This window comes from Stegastes partitus, unplaced genomic scaffold (assembly GCF_000690725.1).
Source record: "Stegastes partitus isolate 25-593 unplaced genomic scaffold, Stegastes_partitus-1.0.2 Scaffold31, whole genome shotgun sequence".
Lineage (NCBI taxonomy): Eukaryota > Metazoa > Chordata > Actinopteri > Pomacentridae > Stegastes > Stegastes partitus.
Window position 1 is genome coordinate 953,122 of NW_007577762.1, and position 19,665 is coordinate 972,786.

At 39.4% G+C, this 19,665-nt stretch overlaps 1 protein-coding gene across 1 annotated transcript in view; it reads left to right on the forward strand.

The window, feature by feature from the left end:
* Nucleotides 1-19,665, forward strand: part of lrrc7 (leucine rich repeat containing 7) — a 47,950-nt gene that overhangs the window by 15,604 nt on the left and 12,681 nt on the right. Inside the window, exons 11-24 of the mRNA XM_008299770.1 lie at nt 167-282; nt 578-647; nt 1,967-2,066; nt 2,348-2,466; nt 4,471-4,689; nt 4,892-5,047; nt 6,527-6,638; nt 9,638-9,851; nt 11,414-11,917; nt 12,779-13,003; nt 13,116-13,338; nt 13,502-13,849; nt 15,172-15,417; nt 18,223-18,435. Coding sequence (XP_008297992.1) covers nt 167-282; nt 578-647; nt 1,967-2,066; nt 2,348-2,466; nt 4,471-4,689; nt 4,892-5,047; nt 6,527-6,638; nt 9,638-9,851; nt 11,414-11,917; nt 12,779-13,003; nt 13,116-13,338; nt 13,502-13,849; nt 15,172-15,417; nt 18,223-18,435 — 2,865 coding nt within the window. The remainder of the gene's footprint in view (nt 1-166; nt 283-577; nt 648-1,966; nt 2,067-2,347; nt 2,467-4,470; nt 4,690-4,891; nt 5,048-6,526; nt 6,639-9,637; nt 9,852-11,413; nt 11,918-12,778; nt 13,004-13,115; nt 13,339-13,501; nt 13,850-15,171; nt 15,418-18,222; nt 18,436-19,665) is intronic.

Here is a 19,665-nt window from a genome sequence, read left to right on the forward strand (position 1 = left end):
TCAATGTCATTGTAAAAAGATCTTCACAAGTCTTAAATTTAACATCCCTGAACCTGCAGATACACTGTGTAATGTAGCTTATTTGATGGTGTTCCTTAATGCATCAGGTACTGTTCAACACGTGATGTAATTATAATCTGATGTGAAGGGTGTGTGTGTGTTTCAGATCGGTAACTGTAAGAACGTGACAGTGATGTCACTGCGGTCCAACAAACTGGAGTTTCTTCCTGATGAGATCGGACAGATGACCAAACTACGAGTCCTTAACCTCAGCGACAACAGGTAGACACACACATAGAAACACACGCACGCACGCACACACACGCACAAACACACACAGAGGCAGAGACCAAGCTATGACTCAGTAGTGATGTGAGCTATACACACACAAAAACACACACAAGCAACACTTTCTCAATGGCCGTTTCGGTTCTCTAGCAGCTCTCACAGCCTACAGTTACCATGGGAATGGGTGAGTGTGTTGCCATGGTTACGTGCGGTGCAGGCTGTACGGTGCGTAGGCAGACGAAACATCTCTCTTTTCTTTCTCACCCCTCCCTCCCTCTCTCCGTCTCAGGTTAAAGAATCTACCGTTTACCTTCACTAAGCTGAAGGACCTGGCAGCTCTGTGGCTCTCTGACAATCAGGTATCTGTGTCTCCTCCTACACTCTCTTAATGCCGGTGCCTGCTACAAAAAATACGTAGCACAAACGCTAAAAGTCATCAACATGTAAATCAAATAAAATGGTCTATTTTTATTATCACATTTTATTTTTTGGAAAGGCTCCCATTCCCATTCATTTGCTTTTTCAGGAAAGCTTTTATTGTGAAAATTCAGCAGCTGCTTTACTTTCACTTTTAGCAGCTTATTGTCTAAACAGCAAGGCAAGGAAGAATGAACAAGAACAAGGGAGGAAGAATATTTGTCAGAAAAAATACTTGTGCTAAGATGACATTGTTCATTTTCATTTGATTTTCATGTTTGATAATTACTTTATTGTGTGCTTTTATTTAAGAATTCACTGCAAATTATTTTTCCTCATAATAATCCTGCGGTTCCATAGCAATGTAACATATTGCAGAGCTTCATCATTTGTATGCTCGATGTAGTAAATACAGTGCAGTCATTGCTTCATCGAGAAGCACAACGTATTTCGTTTTCAGCTGCACTATGGTTTAGAAAAACAAAACAAAGACATTAAAAGTTTTGCTTAAAGTTGAATAAAACTGTTAAATAATATCAAAAGTCACAACAACCCTGGATCCCTGTTTACCTGCTTAGGAAAAAAAGCAAATTTAAAATTCAAATGCAATTTGTGAAATGGCAGTGCAGCCTTACATTTACATGTAAAATTGCCACTTATGCGTGCATGCTCTGCCTCAGAACTCAGCCCTCAAATTCAGTTACGCTATTTCATGCTTAACAACTGCATACCTTGACATCATGAACATTCAAATATCTTGACATTAACGTTAAATTTTAAAAAAGGACAGGTTGTTTTGTTGGTACTATAGATCAACATGGGAATTCGTATGCATCAATACGTTTTTGATTGTGTTTCTATTTATGTCCCATTAGCATTTTTAATGAAAATGTTTTCTGAGATCAACATGCAAATGAAAGAATTGACAATTCATATTTTAAGAACATGCCACACTCAGGTTACACAATTTGATTTGTAATCCAAATGTAATCCAAAATTCATTTTCCTTGTTGGTAAAATTGATTTGCAAATGATTTATATTATTAATTGAAACTGTTTTGTGTCAAGTCAAGCTTCTCTGTAGTCCAAGAGTGTAAGAGAATTAAATAAACTTCAAGCATGAATGTTTGTTTTTAAGCTGTTAATATAATAATAGTAATAGTGGCAGGATTAGGATAAGATCAGCAATCAGGGAATCAGTATCCTCTGTCAAAGTTCCTTGAAGAATACTAATGAAATACGTGTATTTGTGTGTTTGCAGTCCAAGGCTCTGATCCCTCTGCAGACAGAAGCCCACCCAGAAACCAAACAGAAGGTTTTGACCAACTACATGTTTCCTCAGCAGCCGCGACACGATGAGGGTACAAACTGTGTGTGTGTGTGTGCTGCATAATGTGTGAACGTGGGTTAAGGACATTGAGAAAAGGTCACTGAATGTTTTGTATTTGTTTGATTACATTCAGTAACATTACAATATTAGCATTTGTTACATTATTGGATGTTATGTTCTCTATGAAGAGGATGTGTGCACACTGACAATTTCCAGTCTCAGATTGGGAGTGTTAACCCTCGATCATTAATCACTGGTGTGTGTGTGTGTGTGTGTGTGTTTGTGTGTGTGTGTGCGTCTGTGTGTGTGCAGATTACCAGTCGGACAGCGACAGCTTTAATCCTACTCTGTGGGAGGAGCAGAGACAGCAGAGGATGACTGTGGCCTTTGACTTTGAGGACAAGAAGGAAGAAGAGGACAACTCTGGGAAGGTCAAGGTCAGCTCTCTGTCTTTCTCTGTTTCTGCCGCTTTCTCGCTCTCGCTTGCATTAATTAACTCCAGGGGTCATGTAAGGGGAACAGAGTTTATTTTTAATAATTTTTTTTTTTTTTTTTGCAAAGACAGCTTTAACGGACTAACAGCTGGAGCAGCACTAACTCATTGCACGAAACCTTCCAGGTTAAGACATAAGCACAAGCAGTGAACAGATGTATTGAGAAAAATCTGGCTCACTGGATTAAAAGTACAAACTGTACTTTCAATCAAGGGAGCATTTCTTTGTAGAATCATTATACAGAAAAACTCAAAATTATTCTAACCAATGCCAAATTTTGCTTCGTGGTCAATTCTGACTGGACACGACATAAACAAGGGACAAGACGGAAAGACATTGCTTTAGAGATATATAAGAAAAAAATAACTATTCTGCCAGCATTTTTTTTAATTTTTTTTTTTACATTTTTACAAAAAAAGGCCATGTCAGAAATTTCTCAATAATCACTGACAAAGCCTTTGTTTGCCACAACATTGCCAAACAGTTCTTGTAAGTGCTAATAACCGTTCTGCATGTCTCCACTGGGATTTTGTTCCACTCCTCTTTGTGACGATCTCCAGGTCTCTGAGGTTGAAAGGCTTCTTCGCCATCACTCTGGTCTTCAGTTCCCCCCAGAGATTCTCGATGGGATTCAGGTCTGGACTCTAAAATGTTGATATTGTTGTCTGTTAACCATTTCTTGACCACTTTGGCTGTATGTTTCAAATCATTGTCTTGTTGGAAGGTCCAGTGCTGCCCAAGGCCAGATTTTTTACAGACTACCTGATGTTTCCCTCAAGAATCTTATTGTAGTCTTTTTTTTCCTGTGATGCTGTCTACTTTGACAAGGTCAAATACTGACTGAAAAACACATCTAAACCACCACCATGCTTTGCCATGGGGATGGTCTTATTGGAATTGAATGCTTCGCCTTCTTTCGCCAGTTTTTGTCTCATTCGACCACAGAGCTGATGACCGAAATGACCTGGAAGTATGAGCTTTTGCTTGAGTCCTTCTTGGTCTGTGTTCGCGGAGACCAGACTTTTCAGCATCTCCTGAAGTTCCTGCTTTGAGATGTTGGTACCAGTATTGTTCATACTCATAAGGATGGTCTTGGTGGCGATCTTTGGATTCCTTTCTGACCTCTGAACCTAGCCATTCTTGCCTGTTCAGGTGTTGCCTTTCATTTCATACCATGCCCTTTGAGGTTTTTGACAGTGTGAAACTGCTCATGCTTTTTGATGATGATTTGCACTGTGGCCACTGTCACTTGAAGACACTTGAATATGGCTTTCCAGGCTTTTCCCTTCCTGTGAGATGCCACAGTGCACAACTGGAGGGCGTCGTGAAACTCTTTGGTTTAACCACGACTTGACTAGTAACTGGCCAAAGAACTACTGCATCAGCTGTTCTCAGTTTATAGTATATTAGAATCATCCTAAACATGGTAGACATTTGTAGGACCAGCTGGAATGTTACTGAAGCTGCATTTTTGTCAAAAAATTTTTGACGCTTTTTAAGTGTGTGGATATCTTTGGACACGTCATTTTTAACAGAAAAAAACAAAACAATTCAAGTAGGTAAAATGTATCATAAACATCGCTAACACAATGTCTCACTGTCGTTTGTCACTTGTTTATGTCGTTTCCAAGCAGATGTTGGTCAAAAAAAAATTTTTTTTCAACAACTTTGTTACATTTGGTATCACTAATGTTTATGTGACATATGCCACATTTCAGATTTCAACTACTGAAATGCAAAAGTACCATAGCTTTTTCAGGTATTTGTCACACTGAAGAGATAAAAAGTCTGCTTTTTTTCTGAATCAAAGAAACCATTTAAAGTAAACTTTTAAAAGGGAATTCATATTCAGAAATATTTCTGTTGAAACCTGTTGTTCTTCCCCATTTGCAAGTCGGTTTATCTTCTGATTTTAGTTGTTTGTTGGTGTGTGTCTTGCAGGTGGAGATAAACCTAAAGCGCTACCCAACACCCTACCCCGAGGATCTGAAGAACATGGTCAAGTCAGTGCAAAGTCTTGTGGGTAAAAGCGTTCATGGTGGACATCCGCACCAGCATCAGCTGAGCACAGGCACTGCCACCTCGGCAGGAACCAACATGGAACATACACATCTCAGCAAAGAGCCGTATGAACCGCCATGGCCGCTGCCTCCCAAAGAGGTAGGAAGCACACAAACACACTTAAAGAGGTGCAAACACAACTCACAGGCAGGCACAAGCGTATTTAACATACTTCATTTAGTAGTCAGGAAAGACAACAACAGACACTTTAAATCTTTGATTTAATGTATTCCCTTGTATGTGAGACACACAGCTGAGTTACTCTTTAAAGTTTGTGTTTGTTAAATGATGTAAAAATCAGTGCATGACTGAAAAAGATGAAACTGTTTGTCAGGTGACAGACAGAGAGATGCAGGACTTCTCTCAGTCTCAGCTAATGGATCAGGGATCAATGCATAACTCTGGCATCGACATTCCCAAGAGGAAGGACAAAGAAGACTTGACAGAGAGCTCTGAGGTTTGTCACACAGTGTAGGCACACACAGACACACAACAAGCAGGATTGTGGAAACATGATTTGGATGTTTTTAACTTGCTGCACAGCAACTGTATAATTTAATCATTTAACTTGTGCAATCATATCATTTTTTTTCTCCTGATTTTTACAATGATCACAGTAATAATTAAGAACAGTGTCATTAAAATGTATGCTTAACAAGAATATTCAAAGATTAACTTGTCTGTTAGGTGGAAATCTTAAAAAAGTAATTCATTGTATTTTTGTGTTTTGTTTTTGGAATCGTTCTTATTCTCACAGTTAAACTCCACTCTGTAAACTAAAGGGACTATGAGACATGTTGGTAGGAATGTGAAGAAGTCTACCTATATATATACCTGTCTTATTACCAGTGTGAGAACAGCGTGTAACCTAAAAAAGGAAACCTTCTATGACTTTGTTGTTTGACTACAGCCTGTAGACTGATTTCAATGGCCTAATCCCTGTTTCCACCTCAAGGCTGAAGCACTAAACTATCACAGCCTTAACTAACGTCACAGTGGTAGTGCTTGAGTGTGTGAGTTCATGTTCAGTCTCATGTTTGTCACATCACTGTTTTGGCTGATGTTTAGCATGCAGTTTGATTATTGGCCGTCAGACTCATTCATAAGAGTTTTCTAAATGTTACACAGAACCTTTTCAAGCTGTGTTTGAATTCAGTGTCACTCAGCAAAAACTGCACTGTATATCTTCAGACTGTGTTGAATGCTTTTCCTCATAAAACATTTACAAATATGACTTTTTGAAATGTTTACATTCCTCTGTTGCTTACTGTGTTTACTAGTTGTAAGTCATTTTAACACCTTTGCTAGGAATGCATTTTGCATGAACAGGGACCCGCTCATTAAGTGACGGGAAAACACACTGAGTTAAAACATTTCTTAGTTATCTCAAGAAACCAAACACATTTACATAGTTTTGTGTGTTGAAATTAAAATAAAATTTAAATTCTTTATTTATTTATTTTTTTCACTATTTATGCTATCGTGTGGCATCACAGCAACCTGAATATTCAAATAGCTGAGGCTGTGAGGCATTAGGGAAATGTTAACAAAAATGTTGAAGGGCAAACACTCTGCAGGATATCTTTAAATATGCTAAATACTTCTAAATACTTTGAGCAACTGCTGAATACTTGCCAAATTCCATTTTCATTTAACATAGTCTCATCTTTTTGATTTCAATTTCAAAGCAATCCGATGACCTTTTTTATAACATTCCACTCCACCAGCTTCAATTACCATTACTTTTACAGACTGACAAGAGAGCAGCATCAAATCACAGAGATCCTGATTTGAAGCCATAATGTTTATAAAATATTAACTGGTGCTCAGTATTAGCTCACTACTAGTAGTAGTAGTAGCTTTCCAAGGCTGTCATGCTGTATTACAGCAACCTGATGTCAACCTGTCTGTGGAATTTTTTTTTGTCTGTCCTCAGGACTCGATGGGCGGCTCTCCCAACGACATCCGTATCTCTGACATGAGGCCCACCCTGGTGGAGCCACCGATGTACAAGCCAAAGGTGGTGCTGCTGGGAAAAGATAAGAAAGGTAATGTATTATTCTGTAAATCTGCAGTCTTATAGGAACATACAGAGTCATGCATGCACATACAATTCGACACAGGGATGCACCCAGTAATTTAATGTGGTCTTTTGTAAAGAGCTTTGGGGCATGTTGTAATAGTGTCCATTAATTAGTCATGGTGGCACGCAAATTAACTTGAGCACATATCGGAGAGAGGGAGGGAATACTGTGAACCTCTGCGGTGCATGTAGGTTCCAGTCTGGTGTGTGCAGCTTTCACTTCGACCCTTTTTTTTTTTTTTTTTTTTACTTGTTTAGCCCTGAAGGCCTTAGTTTCATCAGAGGAAAACAAAGCTACTTTTACTGCCTTATCAAAAATCTCTTTTTAGCTCTAAATAATTTAGTGCCTTAATCGCATCTTCTGAAAGAAACAGTTTATTATCCGGTCTCTGTGACGAACTGTAGCTCTCGCTAATTCAGAGCTCCATCATATAATCCACTCCTTCTTCAGGGAGCTCACTGCAAAATGATTAAAGCTCAAACAGCTCCTCTGTCTTGGTTCGTATAAATTCCTCATGGTGGGTCTTGTGCAGTAAACAAAGAGCTTTTGTCAAGATTTGAGTACGTTTGACTTGAGCCTCCTGGTTTGATATTATTGGTGTTTCTAAAAAAAAACAAAAAAAAAACACATTTAAGTTGTCCCCTGCATTATGTCTTTCAACAACTGCTGTTACAAGCTTTCTTTCCAAGTCTCCTTTCCAACAGCAGCTCTTGATATCAAATGGAGCAGTAAAGTTAAATAAAGATTTTTAAAAACTGTTAAACACATGTTTTATAACCAGGCCACATCTTGCGTCAGTGCAGTGGACTAAATATTGTCCAAACATATAATGAGAGCATGACACAGATCTGGGTTAAGAAACAGAAGACAAGATTAAGGAAGTGCATGATTCTTCTACCATCAGAAACAGTGAGGTGGTATTTGGGAGCATTAATGAGTTCTGATAACACTGTTCATGGATGAGATGAAGTGTAAAACTGTAGGCTTTTTTTTTTTTTTTTTGCAATAAAATGATGAAATTGTCATTCAAAGTTTTGTTGTGGTCAAGGTGGTAACCCTAACTCCATCGTTGACCAATAAAGTAAAGCTGGAAATCTGGAAAAGTAAAAAAAAAAAATCTAAATATACAGCCCTCTTCCTGCACCTCTTGAACACGAGGATATGCAAGCATTTCTATGAGGCACTGAACTTTTCTCTTGGACGATTTTCTGCCATAAAGTCATCCTTTCCAGCATCTGAAAGGAAGCACGTGTATCTGAATTGGCAGAACAGCCAGTAAGCATTACATCGTCTTTCTCAAAAGACCTGTGATTGACCAAAATCTCCCATCATTGGCTAGATTTTCTAAAGCCTGAAAACAGAACCAAGAGCAGATGCAGAAATCTAATTTCCTCTCAGTTCTCTCAGTCCTATTTGAATTACAATATGCTGAAAGGTTGTTACAGACTGTCTGCCTAATGATGACAACATAATACTGCCTACCTCAGGTTTAGATGGTGACACATTGTTGAAACAGGTTTCTAGAAATGTTCTTGTTTTCTAAAATCACTGATTTAATACTGTGGTCACTAGCTGCTACGAGAACTTACAAGTTGTTGGCGGTAGAAATATGTTCAGATAATAATATGACTTTAACACAAAACCAGTAAGTTGAGTATCTTGTCTAAATGATGTGAAAGACTGCGGCTTGAATCTAGAGCAACGAGTGAGGGAAGTAGTCAAGTGATGTTTTCACTGTCTGAGGATAGATTTTGTCTTTTATTAACACAGAGAAAGTTATACATGGTTTTATGTCTTGAACTGTGAAGTTATACAGCAGCTCACACAAGCCAGTCTTGCTTTCAAAGCTCTGGCTGCCACTCTCCTTTACAATCCAACTTAGGTACTTGCATGATCTGGTGCTGGAGTATATAATGGTACCTCTCACACCTTACCCCTCTGGTTAAAGTCAAGTTGTTTTTTACCTTGTTAATAATCCATGTGAGGTTATTTATAAGCATAAAGACACATCATAAGCAAAAATAAACAACCTGCAGAGTGGGACTTCATCATTCTTCTTCAGAATCAGTTTCTGGTTCTAATATGTATGGCTGAATTACTCCAATTTTACAACTTACCACAGATAGAGAGGCTGGGATTTCACCCATCCTTAAATTTTAGAGTTATATGTGTCTAAGCTATTTCAAGGCATTCAGGGATTGTTTTAATGGAAAAACATCTGAACATGTACCTTTAAACATACATAGGTGAGTTTTTAGAAGTTTAATCAATGACCAGAGAAGGACTTTCATGTTCAAGCAGGCTTTCAGAACAGCCAGTTTGGGTCTTTTAATTGTTCCAGGTTAGAAACAAAGGCGACCAAGCTTTTGCTGTCTCTCTTGACTCAGTCGCTAGTTTTAAATCTCATCTTAAAGCTTTTTTTTTTTTTACTTTGACTCACTTTGTTTCCTATTATTAGTTTAGGAGGTTTCTCTTTCTGCATCTGTTTATGGATTTATTTCATATTGTTTTTTTCCTTTCATATAATAATGTTCAAGACAAATGGAAAAGTATATTATATGTAGTAATTACTGTTTTCTGCACTTTTGTAATTATTCCTAATTTTGCTTGTATCGTTTGAATGTGTACACTTTCGAAACATCTTTACTATTAATACTATTATTAGCTGCTCTCTTTATTCTTTTGAGGTGTGATTCACTGTCTGCTCATAGGAACTATCAACACCATGGTTTTAAATTTGACCATTTCAGTGACATAAGCAACCAAAACACATCACCACCAATACTAACAATATCTGTTCATGATGCGATAGAGAGGATCTTACAAAGAACTAGAACCCAGGAGATGAAATACAGAAAGGTGTCAAAGGCTTATCAGCAGCAGTACAAGAGGCTATCAGAAAGAAGAGGTTGTGACATTTTCACTGAATAGAGCCATCTGTCTGTCTGTGTCTCTCTGTCCAGAGTCTACAGATGAAGAGGTGGATAAACTCCACTGTCTGAACCACAGCGGGTCCTCAGCCACCTACTCCGACTACTCTCCCTCACAGGGCTCCTCGGGCTCCTCCAACCCGCCGGCCAACACCCACTCACACACACTCTCTCATGCACACCCTCATGCTCCGGCCCTACCGGCCCCCAGCAAGGACCAGGCCCCTCAGACACACTGGACCAACAGGTACACACACACACACACACACACGCACACACACAGACCGGCTTCAGGTTCAATTTCATCAACCTACCTCCCTGTGACTATCCATCATCTCTTCTTCTCTTTTGATTCCATCCCCACTTCAATCTCCTCCATTTATCATTTATCTCATCCATCTACCCAATCGCTCTCCTCCCTCTATCGTCCCATGTCTTTGTCATCTCTCTGCTCGCTCTGTCAAGGTCAGAGAGGCTCATAAGGACACTACAGATTTCTGTTCAGGATTCTCTTTCTCAGCTCTCCTTTCCTCAGCTTCTCAGTTGTCCAGTTCGGTCTTCAGTAATGTGACTATCAAGAGTTTTTTTTTTTGTCTTTCTATTAGAGTTATTACTCTGGTTAATGATTTTTGACAGATGTGGAATTCTAAATTTGCAGTAAAAATTTGTATCAAAACGTGTTTTGAGTTATAATCAGAAATGTTGGAGCTATAAACAACAAATACGTCAACTTAGATTGCCTGCTATTTTTTATTTGGACATTTTCAGTGTAGCTTCAGTCATACTGATAGGATTGGATGCTAATTATATCTGAGAGTTAAAAATTAGAGGTCTGTCAGTGATACATGGGCTGACAATAATTTTCTACATCAACACATATGATAAAGCATTAATTCATGATTAATGTGTTTTTTTTACGTAGTTATTTTTTAATGTGACTACAACATCTGTTGAGCAAGTCGTTTTGTAGTATAGATTACCTCAAACGTGTATTTTCTTGTTGCTTGTTAGCCAACAAACACACTGATCACAGTAAATCTACAATATGCTAATAAACTGTCTGATTTGTTAGCCTAGTGTTAGTACATACTGTTTTATTTATTAAAAGTGGGCATCTTACTGATAGGTAATTGGCATATTTTAATATCCCAGCATTGTTAAAAATTCTTTATTTACTGTATGTTGCAAAAAATAGACATTCAAATAGATAACATTCAGAAAGATGCTCAGATTTGCTCCTTCCACAATCTTTAATCAGAAATCTGACAACAAATTGGACTGGATGAATGCACCTTGATGTTTTTTTCTGTTTTACCTCCAGACAAAAGCTTTTTTCTATTTGTTCTGTCAGTGGGAACATAGTCTCCAATAATGGTAAAGCTAATTTCCCCGTCCCCGGTCTTCCCATGCCTCCTCTTGTTCTATGGAGCCCCTGCAGGGTGAAAGCTCGCTTTGGTATTTTTTGACATTAAAGCTGTCATTTCACATGCCCTGGGGTGAGGCACAGATCCCAATCTGTATACTTGTTCTTTTGTCTCTGTACTTGTGAAACGTGGGATTTGCAAACTGCAACTGGCGATGAAGGAGTTAGTTTCCGTTCATGCTCTTTAAATATTACTTACGTCAAATGTGATTTGTTGGCCCAACTGATGTTTCAGAGAGAGGAAGAGAAAGTTTTGCTGTTTCCAGTGCTCACTGACTTGGAATAAATGTACAACACAAAAGTGTAGCAGGACACTTCAGTATAATGCTGTTATTTTTATTATTTTCCATGAGATAATTAGTGATTAATATTGTCTGTCTTTGTAGAATTGCCCAGTCATTCCCAAAGCCCATCGACTCCAAGCCCCTGCTGTCTCAGAGAGAAACCCCTCCATCAGGAACCCTGCAGCAGCGCGGGGACCGGCGTCCACTTAGCGAGCCTTTTGACTGGGCTGAGGCCCCTCATTATGACAACACAGGTTTTGATGCAGAGGAGTCTCCTCTGGACCCTCCATCATCTAGTGCGAGTCAGGGAAACCCGCCGCTGGGCTCTAAACCCCGCAGCCAGTCAACACACGGCCGCCGCCCCCTCCTCAGGCAAGAGCGAATTGTAGGAGTCCCTCTGGAGCTGGACACCCAGACGCTCCCTTTCCATGGCAACCAACGATCCACCCCGGACAATGATCCACAATCCTCCGGAGCTTCCCAGAACCCCTGGCAGAATTGGACCAGGACCCCCAGCCCACTGGAAGACAGAACTGCTTTTCCTTCCAAGCTGGACCTGACACCCAGCTCCAGCCCCAACCCCGACCGCAAGGACATAGACTCAAGGTAACTAGCTGAAGCTCATCTGCGTTTAGCTGATGTGGAGCCCTCCACAACCCCAACAGTGTGCAGGTTTTCATTTTAAGAAATCTCTATGGCAGCATTTGTACCTGTCTTTCTAAAGGTGCTGTATTTAATAAGTTTATCCATCTTAAACCTGGATTTTTGTTGTAGCAAACTAGATCCAGAGGTGTGTTATAACTTCATACTATGTTTTAAAACTTTTCCAGCTTTGACTTATTTCCTTCTCAGATATTTCTGAAAAGATGATTTGACCAATTAACAGGTAAATAAAAAATTGTGCTTATTGTTAAAGAAAAAATGCCAAAGATTCATTGGATGCAGCTTCTCAAAATATGACTTTGTTTCTCAGATTTATTGCTGGATGAATCATTTTAGGACAAAACAAGTTGTTTAAATGTGACACTTTGTGCTCTGAAATGTTAAAAAAAAATTATCTTTGTCTTTTGTTTTCCTTCTGTGGTCGAGATAATTATTAGATTAATCTAAAAATAATGACCAGATTGATCTGTAATAACTGGTGTGACTGCAATTTAAGTCCAAAATTGTTTTGAAGCTGCTGCGTGCCTTCTTCATTTCTGTTCTCATTATTACCAACACTAACCTGATTCCAGACCCCTGAATTGCCAGACACATTTTGTCAGCTGTTCAAATAGAATGAATAATGGAGCAGAAATTAAATGGCTCAGTCCGGTGATTAGGCTATAATTACACTGTTTCACCTGTCCTTGTTTTCTGCTTCTATTATTATAACACTGCTCCAGCCCTGCTCGTTTTTAGGAGCTCATATTAGTAAAATCCTAATCACGGATATTGAATCCTAAATGCTCACTTTTTTGCTTCAAGGCTTGAACAAGGTACAGGGCCTTTGCCTGGCAGCTGGACATATCATGACAATCAGGGGGAACCGAACAGGAAGGATCAGCTCACTGTCACCGGGGGCAACAAGGTGACCGTGGTGATGAGTAAAAGCTCAGACCGCCTGTCTCCCATGATGAGGGAGACGAGATCCAAGTTTAAAAAGTCACAGAGCATAGATGAGATTGACATCGGCTCCTACAAAGTCTACAGGTAGGTTGGGTTCTTTTTAAATAACATTGATCCTCAAGTGGGGCTTCTCGCACAGTTGTTAGCTCATCGTAGTGTTGAAGCAGAATTTTGATGCTTTCATATCATCCTACAGTATCCCCATGGACAGCTATAGTTCATCCATCGAGCAGCAGACTAGTTTGGATCGCCCAGAGCTGCCCGGTTCCATGGAGCAGACCAACATGTCACGGTCACAGTCTGCACCCATGTTAGATGACGAGCTGGGCTTCCCAGGGCACCAGAACCAGCCAGGACAGAACCAAAAACCTGCCATCCCACAGAAGGCCTATCACTTTGACCAGAACTACAACCCCCAGGTAAGTTGGAGTTTTTGACAGAGCAATGGTTGCATTAACCTAAAGTCATGTATGAATTTTTGTGTTTTCATGCAATTTATTAAATGAATTAAGATTAAGTCACAGCAGTTTTGTATGATAACTAATACCTGAAAACTTTTCTGTAACCTTTCTAATCACGTAGGTGACCATTGATCGACGGGTCCCTCCCCCCTTCCCAAACACACCAGATTACGTCAACCACTCATCGAAGGCTTTGGAGTACATAAACCAACCAGGGAAGACATTACCCAAGGAGCTCGTGAGCCCTCGGTATCGGGCATATCCACCGCTGGAGATGTTCTCTTTCCCCCAATCACCAATCAACCAGGATGGTCCGCCTACCCAGCAGCAGCCAATCCCAACACAACGTTCCAGGCCAGGGTTTCTGCGGAGAGCAGATTCATTGGTGAGCTCTACAGAGCTCGCTTTGTTCCGTCGAGTTCATGAAGCCCAGCAGGAGGCGCTGCAGGAAGCTCAGTACAGACAGCAGGTAAGGGCTTGTACCACAGTTATACTTATTTGTATATACAGTGTACACAGTGTACGAACTTGTGTTATACTTTGTATATACACTTTTATACTCTCATGCAGCCCCATATCCTTACACTCTTACTGACTACTTCACTGTAAGGACCATGCATTCACTGTGGCGGTCCTGACCAGGGTTATACTGACAATGCTGAACCCCATTTGGGCCAAACAAATTTATCTTGCTCTCATCTGACCGAAGAATGTGCTCCCCGTATTCATCAAGCTTCTTTTCATGTTCCTTGGCAAGGTTTAAGTTTTGTGTCAAAGAGCAAGCACAGATTTTTTTTTTAGGATGCTGTCCATAGAGGCTGATGTTATGTCTCGTTCATCTGGGAATTGTTTTCTATGTGGAGCCATGATGCAGATGATGCAGAAATAGACATATAGATCCAAACTGCCATGTTATCATAATGTCCACCCATCTTCTCCCGCTTATCCATTATTATCATAATGTAATAAGGCTAAATGGAAATCACAGAGGTACTCAATTTAATTTCAGTGGTCACGGTGAATTTACTTTTGTTGCAGTGAATTTCTACTTTTGGGTCTATGTTTATTCATATTTGCTTCAACAACTTTGAAATAAAGCAGTTATTGAGAGGTGGTGCGATTTTTAATTATTATTATATTGAATTATGAGATATGAGTGATGTTACACTTCTGTTGTGTACTTTATGTGTGTGTCACAATCTCTAAGAATACATTTTTAGTCTAGAGACCTGTTATACTTGTAAGGCGATGTCTTTGAGCATTCTAACATGTGATATCACAAACACCAGTATGATGTTTCTGTTTTTAGAAGGTGCAAAACGTGGCCGCTATTACCTGACACTTAGTAAAAATAAGCCAGTGAGGCAGCACGTATTCAGACTTAAAATAATTTTTATTGTAGAGGATGTGTTTTTTGATTAAGCTGTACTACATTTTTTACCTTTCACACACTACACTGAAATGTGCTTTTTATCTGCATATTTTAAAAAAACTAAATTTGCTCCATGGCTTAAAGCCAGTGGTACTATTAGAACAACTCCTTTCATAACTGTGGATATGATATTGACTGTTTCGGATTATTTGACTGGTCAAAGCTACTGTGAAGCAGAACCTTTATTTCTTTCCTGCGATATTTACGGTCATCTGCACCATTTTTTGCTTTTCACCCTCTGTTATGTCATTGCATCCACTGAATTTAGAGTGATAATGTAAATTTGTTCTTAGGATGGACTTCTTTTTTTATTCTGTGGTCTGATGAACGTGTTCTCTCCTTCCATCTCCTGTCCTCAGGCGGACCCCCCTCTTTATGGCCGGGCTCTTGCCTACTCCACCCCCATGGAGCACTCTGCTCTTACTAACATGGCCGACAGCCAGAGTCAGATGCTGCACAACAAGAGAAACGGTCGCTATGATGATGACTACCCTACTTACCAGGAGCAGAAGAAGCCCATGATTGGTTATCCCACCAAGAGCCTGACTCAGCGCCGTCCCTTGTCTGCCAGGAGCTACAGCACTGAGACCTACGGAGCATCACAGGTACGCTATCTGTTACCTAAGCTGCTGTTAAAACTGTGTATCTCTGAGTTTATATTTCTACCTTTTCACGCCTTATCTAGTTTAATCTTGGAACCCCAAGCAATTCAATGTGTTAGTCATGTTAAAACAATTAGAGCTGCAAATAACAGTTATTGTCATTATGGAGTATTGTGGCAGTTATATTTTACATCTGTGAATTACATGTGTTGTTTGTAGATGTCAAAACATGACACCGATGTTCATCATATTTTTCCGGAGCCCAGTGTGACATCTTCAAATGTCCTGTTTGTTCAAAAGCCAAAGAGATTCAGTTTACAATAAAACAGAGAAAAACCAGCAAAACCTCACTGTGTAAAGGTTTTGGAAGCAGCTATTATTAATACAGCTAAAGATTCATTTTCTGTCTGGCAATTAATCAACTAATGATTTCAATTCGGATTTCAAACTTTTATTTACACAAAGTGTTGATTAACTGACAAATTTACAGCCTCATCCAACAATAGTGGCAATATCTGGGAAACACAGCAGTTGTAACTGACCCATCAGGTACCTTTAAAGTACTGTTATTATTATCTCATTATGTGGTTTCAAATGGTTTGATATCTTCTAAAAGAGACGAATCTGTCAATGCTGTTTTACATCTTCAAAACAAAATGACATCAAAACAATAATAGCATCAGAAGAGATAAAAAGGGAAGAAAGAATTGTGTATTTCCGGACTACAGGCGTGTTTCAAAACTGGCAGCGTTAATTGTTTGTTCAAAGAGCTTAAAAAATGTCAAAATGTCCAGCATGACTTTGAGACTGGAACCCAGGGTTCACATGCCGTCTTCTAACACCAGTAAACTTTAGTTTCTTTTATGCATGACCACAATCTTTTGCCTTCTCAAGTAGTTACCTAAAAATGAAAAATACTTGGAACACACAGACAAATGGCCTACTTTATCACAGAGGTAGCAGATTTGGGATTACAGCATTTTTATCCTTCCATTTTCCACCAATTACTTGGGTCCAGGTTATTATAGCAGCAGACTAAGCAGAGTAGTGCAGGTGTCCTCTGCCTCAGCCATACACCAGATCCCAAGGCAATCCCATGTCCATAAATAATCCCTTCAGGATGTTCTGGGTTTGCCTCAAGTCAGACTTTCCCAAAATAGTCACAGAGAGGTGTCCAGTAGCATACTGATGAGGGGCGCAAAGCACTTCATCTGGCACCTTTCAGCATGAAGAAGCAGGGCATGGGAAAGAAACTAAGCGCGAGGAAACTTATGTAGAACATTTATGGCTGCAGTCCTATTCCTAATGTCTTTAGCCCAAGTTCATTGTCTAAAGTAAATCTCACAGTGTACACATCACCTGTTGTGCAATGCATTTCATCGTTATTCTCGGGTCCATCTCCTCCATGCAAGTCTGGTATAATGTGTGTGTATTACTGCAGTCTTTGTGTTTATCTGCCTGCTATTCTCATGTTCCATATAATCCTGGTTACTATTAGTCACACCAGCAGCTTGGCACAATGCATAGTGGTATCAATTGTCTGGTCCATTAGTCAGCGAGTTACATTAGTCCCAACTGAAACATATGGACAACTACTGGGTGGATTGCTATTAAATGTTGTGCAAAGTTGATCTATTTACTCATCAGGTCAAAAATTGAATTGTGTAATACTTTATGACTAAATACCTGCAGAACTACTGATGTTTCAATCCTCCCTAGCTGTACTTTGTCTTTAGTGCTGGTGAAAATAGTAATTAGAACTGCTAAACACTGGCATGTTGGCAGAGTTCTTGCCTGTCAGCTTCAGACTTGTAGTCTTGTTCATTATTTGAGCAAATGATAGAGCCCAGGACACAACCTGAGGGTAACCCCGACATAACAGATCATTTATCTATACCTAATACACTGTGACTGTGTGACAGCTCTGCTCTCTGGTGTGGATAAAATGTGTAATTTGCTGCTAGATCCTAAACAATCCTGTCTTAATTTCTTTTTAATTCTAAGTGATTCGTGAAGTTGTTACATGTACATGAATGCACACTCTCTCTTTGGAGATGCTCATGCAGCTGTTTGAGACTGCAAATATTTGAGAAAGTCAGAAGAAAGACTCCGACGGACTGTTGGAAGCAACAAACTAAACTTCAGACCCTGTTAACGTTTTGTCAAAACCAAGGTTCCATTCACTGTAATCTGTAATCTTAATAATCTGACCTTCAGACTCTCTCATAGCAGTACAGTTTTATTGTTATGACATTTCAGTTTGTTATAAATGTGAACTTGTGGGACAAATTGTCATGCAAACTGTGTGTTTTGTATTGTCTGGGATGGTTTTGGACCGATTTTGGTGCTGAAATGTGGAATAAATGTGGAATAAAAATAATAATAATGTGGAATCCACTAATTGCTTCCCACAACTCAAAATATGTTGCTGAAGCATGCTTATCCGATAACGCGACTACATGCAGTTCCAACTTGTTGAAAGTTATATGTTAAAAGGTTTGGCCTTGTCAGATTCCAGTGCCATCAGATTAATGAAAATGAATGCATGGATTCATTTTACAGGAATATAGAATGCTATACATCATCTTTTGTCCTCTTTGGGGCAGTGCAACAAGTTATAAGGACCAGACATATTATTAATCATTGTATAAATGTTTAACTGTCCTTCTATCTCTGTTTTGGTCTCTACCAAATCCCCAGGAATCATTTTGTTTTTTAAATGCTAGATGTTCTATTATGTCCACCACCTATTTGCTAATATTGTTTGTCTGGTATTGTTTGTATAAAATGCGGACTCTCTGCCCTCAGGCCCGTCCGGTGTCAGCCCGTCCCACCATGGCCGCCCTGCTGGAGAAGATGCCACCTGACTACACCCTGGCAACCTGCCCCGAGAAACCACCTGATGACACCATCAAAGTAAGACCTGTCGTACCGCAGAAACCTGAAGACATCACCTCCAAGATGCCTGCCGACTGGAGGCAACAGCTACTCAGGCACATAGAGGCCAAACGATTAGACAGGGTACGTCAATGACATACAGACACACTAAAGAGAGGAATGTACACACACACACACACACACACACACACACAAACACACACACACACAGCATTCAGAGGCCCTCCCTGTCTGTATCTGTGTAAGTCTGTGTTGTAAGGGTGACCAGATTTTTGTGTCCGGCTGCATGTGTGTCCACTCCACACTGTCACTCTGTCAGCCTGACCAACTGCACACTCACTACCAGATATGTGCTGTGAAAATCACATTTCCTGAAATGCAATGCAGCAAAAATGTACATTGCCATAAATAATCTGATCTTGTGTCGTGTCTTAAAATGTTTTTTTTTTTTTTTTTTTAAACGAGTGAAAAGTCACTGAGATAAGTCCAGTTGATTGATTTTAATGTAGCTTGTTGGAAAACTGTCTTGAAAACAGCAAAAAAAAAGTCTGCTGTTCACCTAAGTTACAGTGCTTGAAGTCAGTTTTTGAAATAAAAGGACTTTCTGATGTTTGATATTTTCACCTGTTTAAAAAAAAAAACAAAAAACACAAGATCCACAGACTCAACATAATCACTGGAAACGAATGGGGATACTTTGTAGGACTTGTAGAGTATATCTTGACACTAATTGAAGAAGCAGTGACATTTTTAATAGAAGAACATTTTGAGAAATATTCTCATGTGCTTTTCTTTCCAAAACAAGAATAATACTGCTTTCATGTCTGTATTTTAAATATGAATTCATAGGACATTCGCTCACGTTAAGCCAGATTGCAGAACTGGTATTACTTACGGACCTCTAGCAATTTCTAATAGTTGCGGAGATCGCCTGTAAAGTAAATTTTGTTCAAATCAGTCATGTCCATAATTTGTAAAGCAACAATTCCACCATAAAGAGCACACCGTATATGGCAAAACACACAGGCCCTGAGATAACATTCGTCCTGTGAAAATCGGCATTGTAGTGATTTGGTGTCATCTTTTTTCCAAGGTTTTTAGTTTTCTCATAACCTTCCTTCTTTTTATTTCATATGCGCTTATAATGTCAGTAAATTTGAGTTAAATACAAACATTGCTTATCCTGTGCGAATGTGTCGTCTGAAACACAGACTTGCGCGTTATTTTTAAATCACAAAGTCCCCAAGTAATACTTGTCTGGTTCAAATAGTGCTTTTGACTTAAAGCCGGAAAAACTGCTCACCTGGCTCTGTCTAAAAGTAAATTAATCCACTTAAAAGCTTATAATTGGAC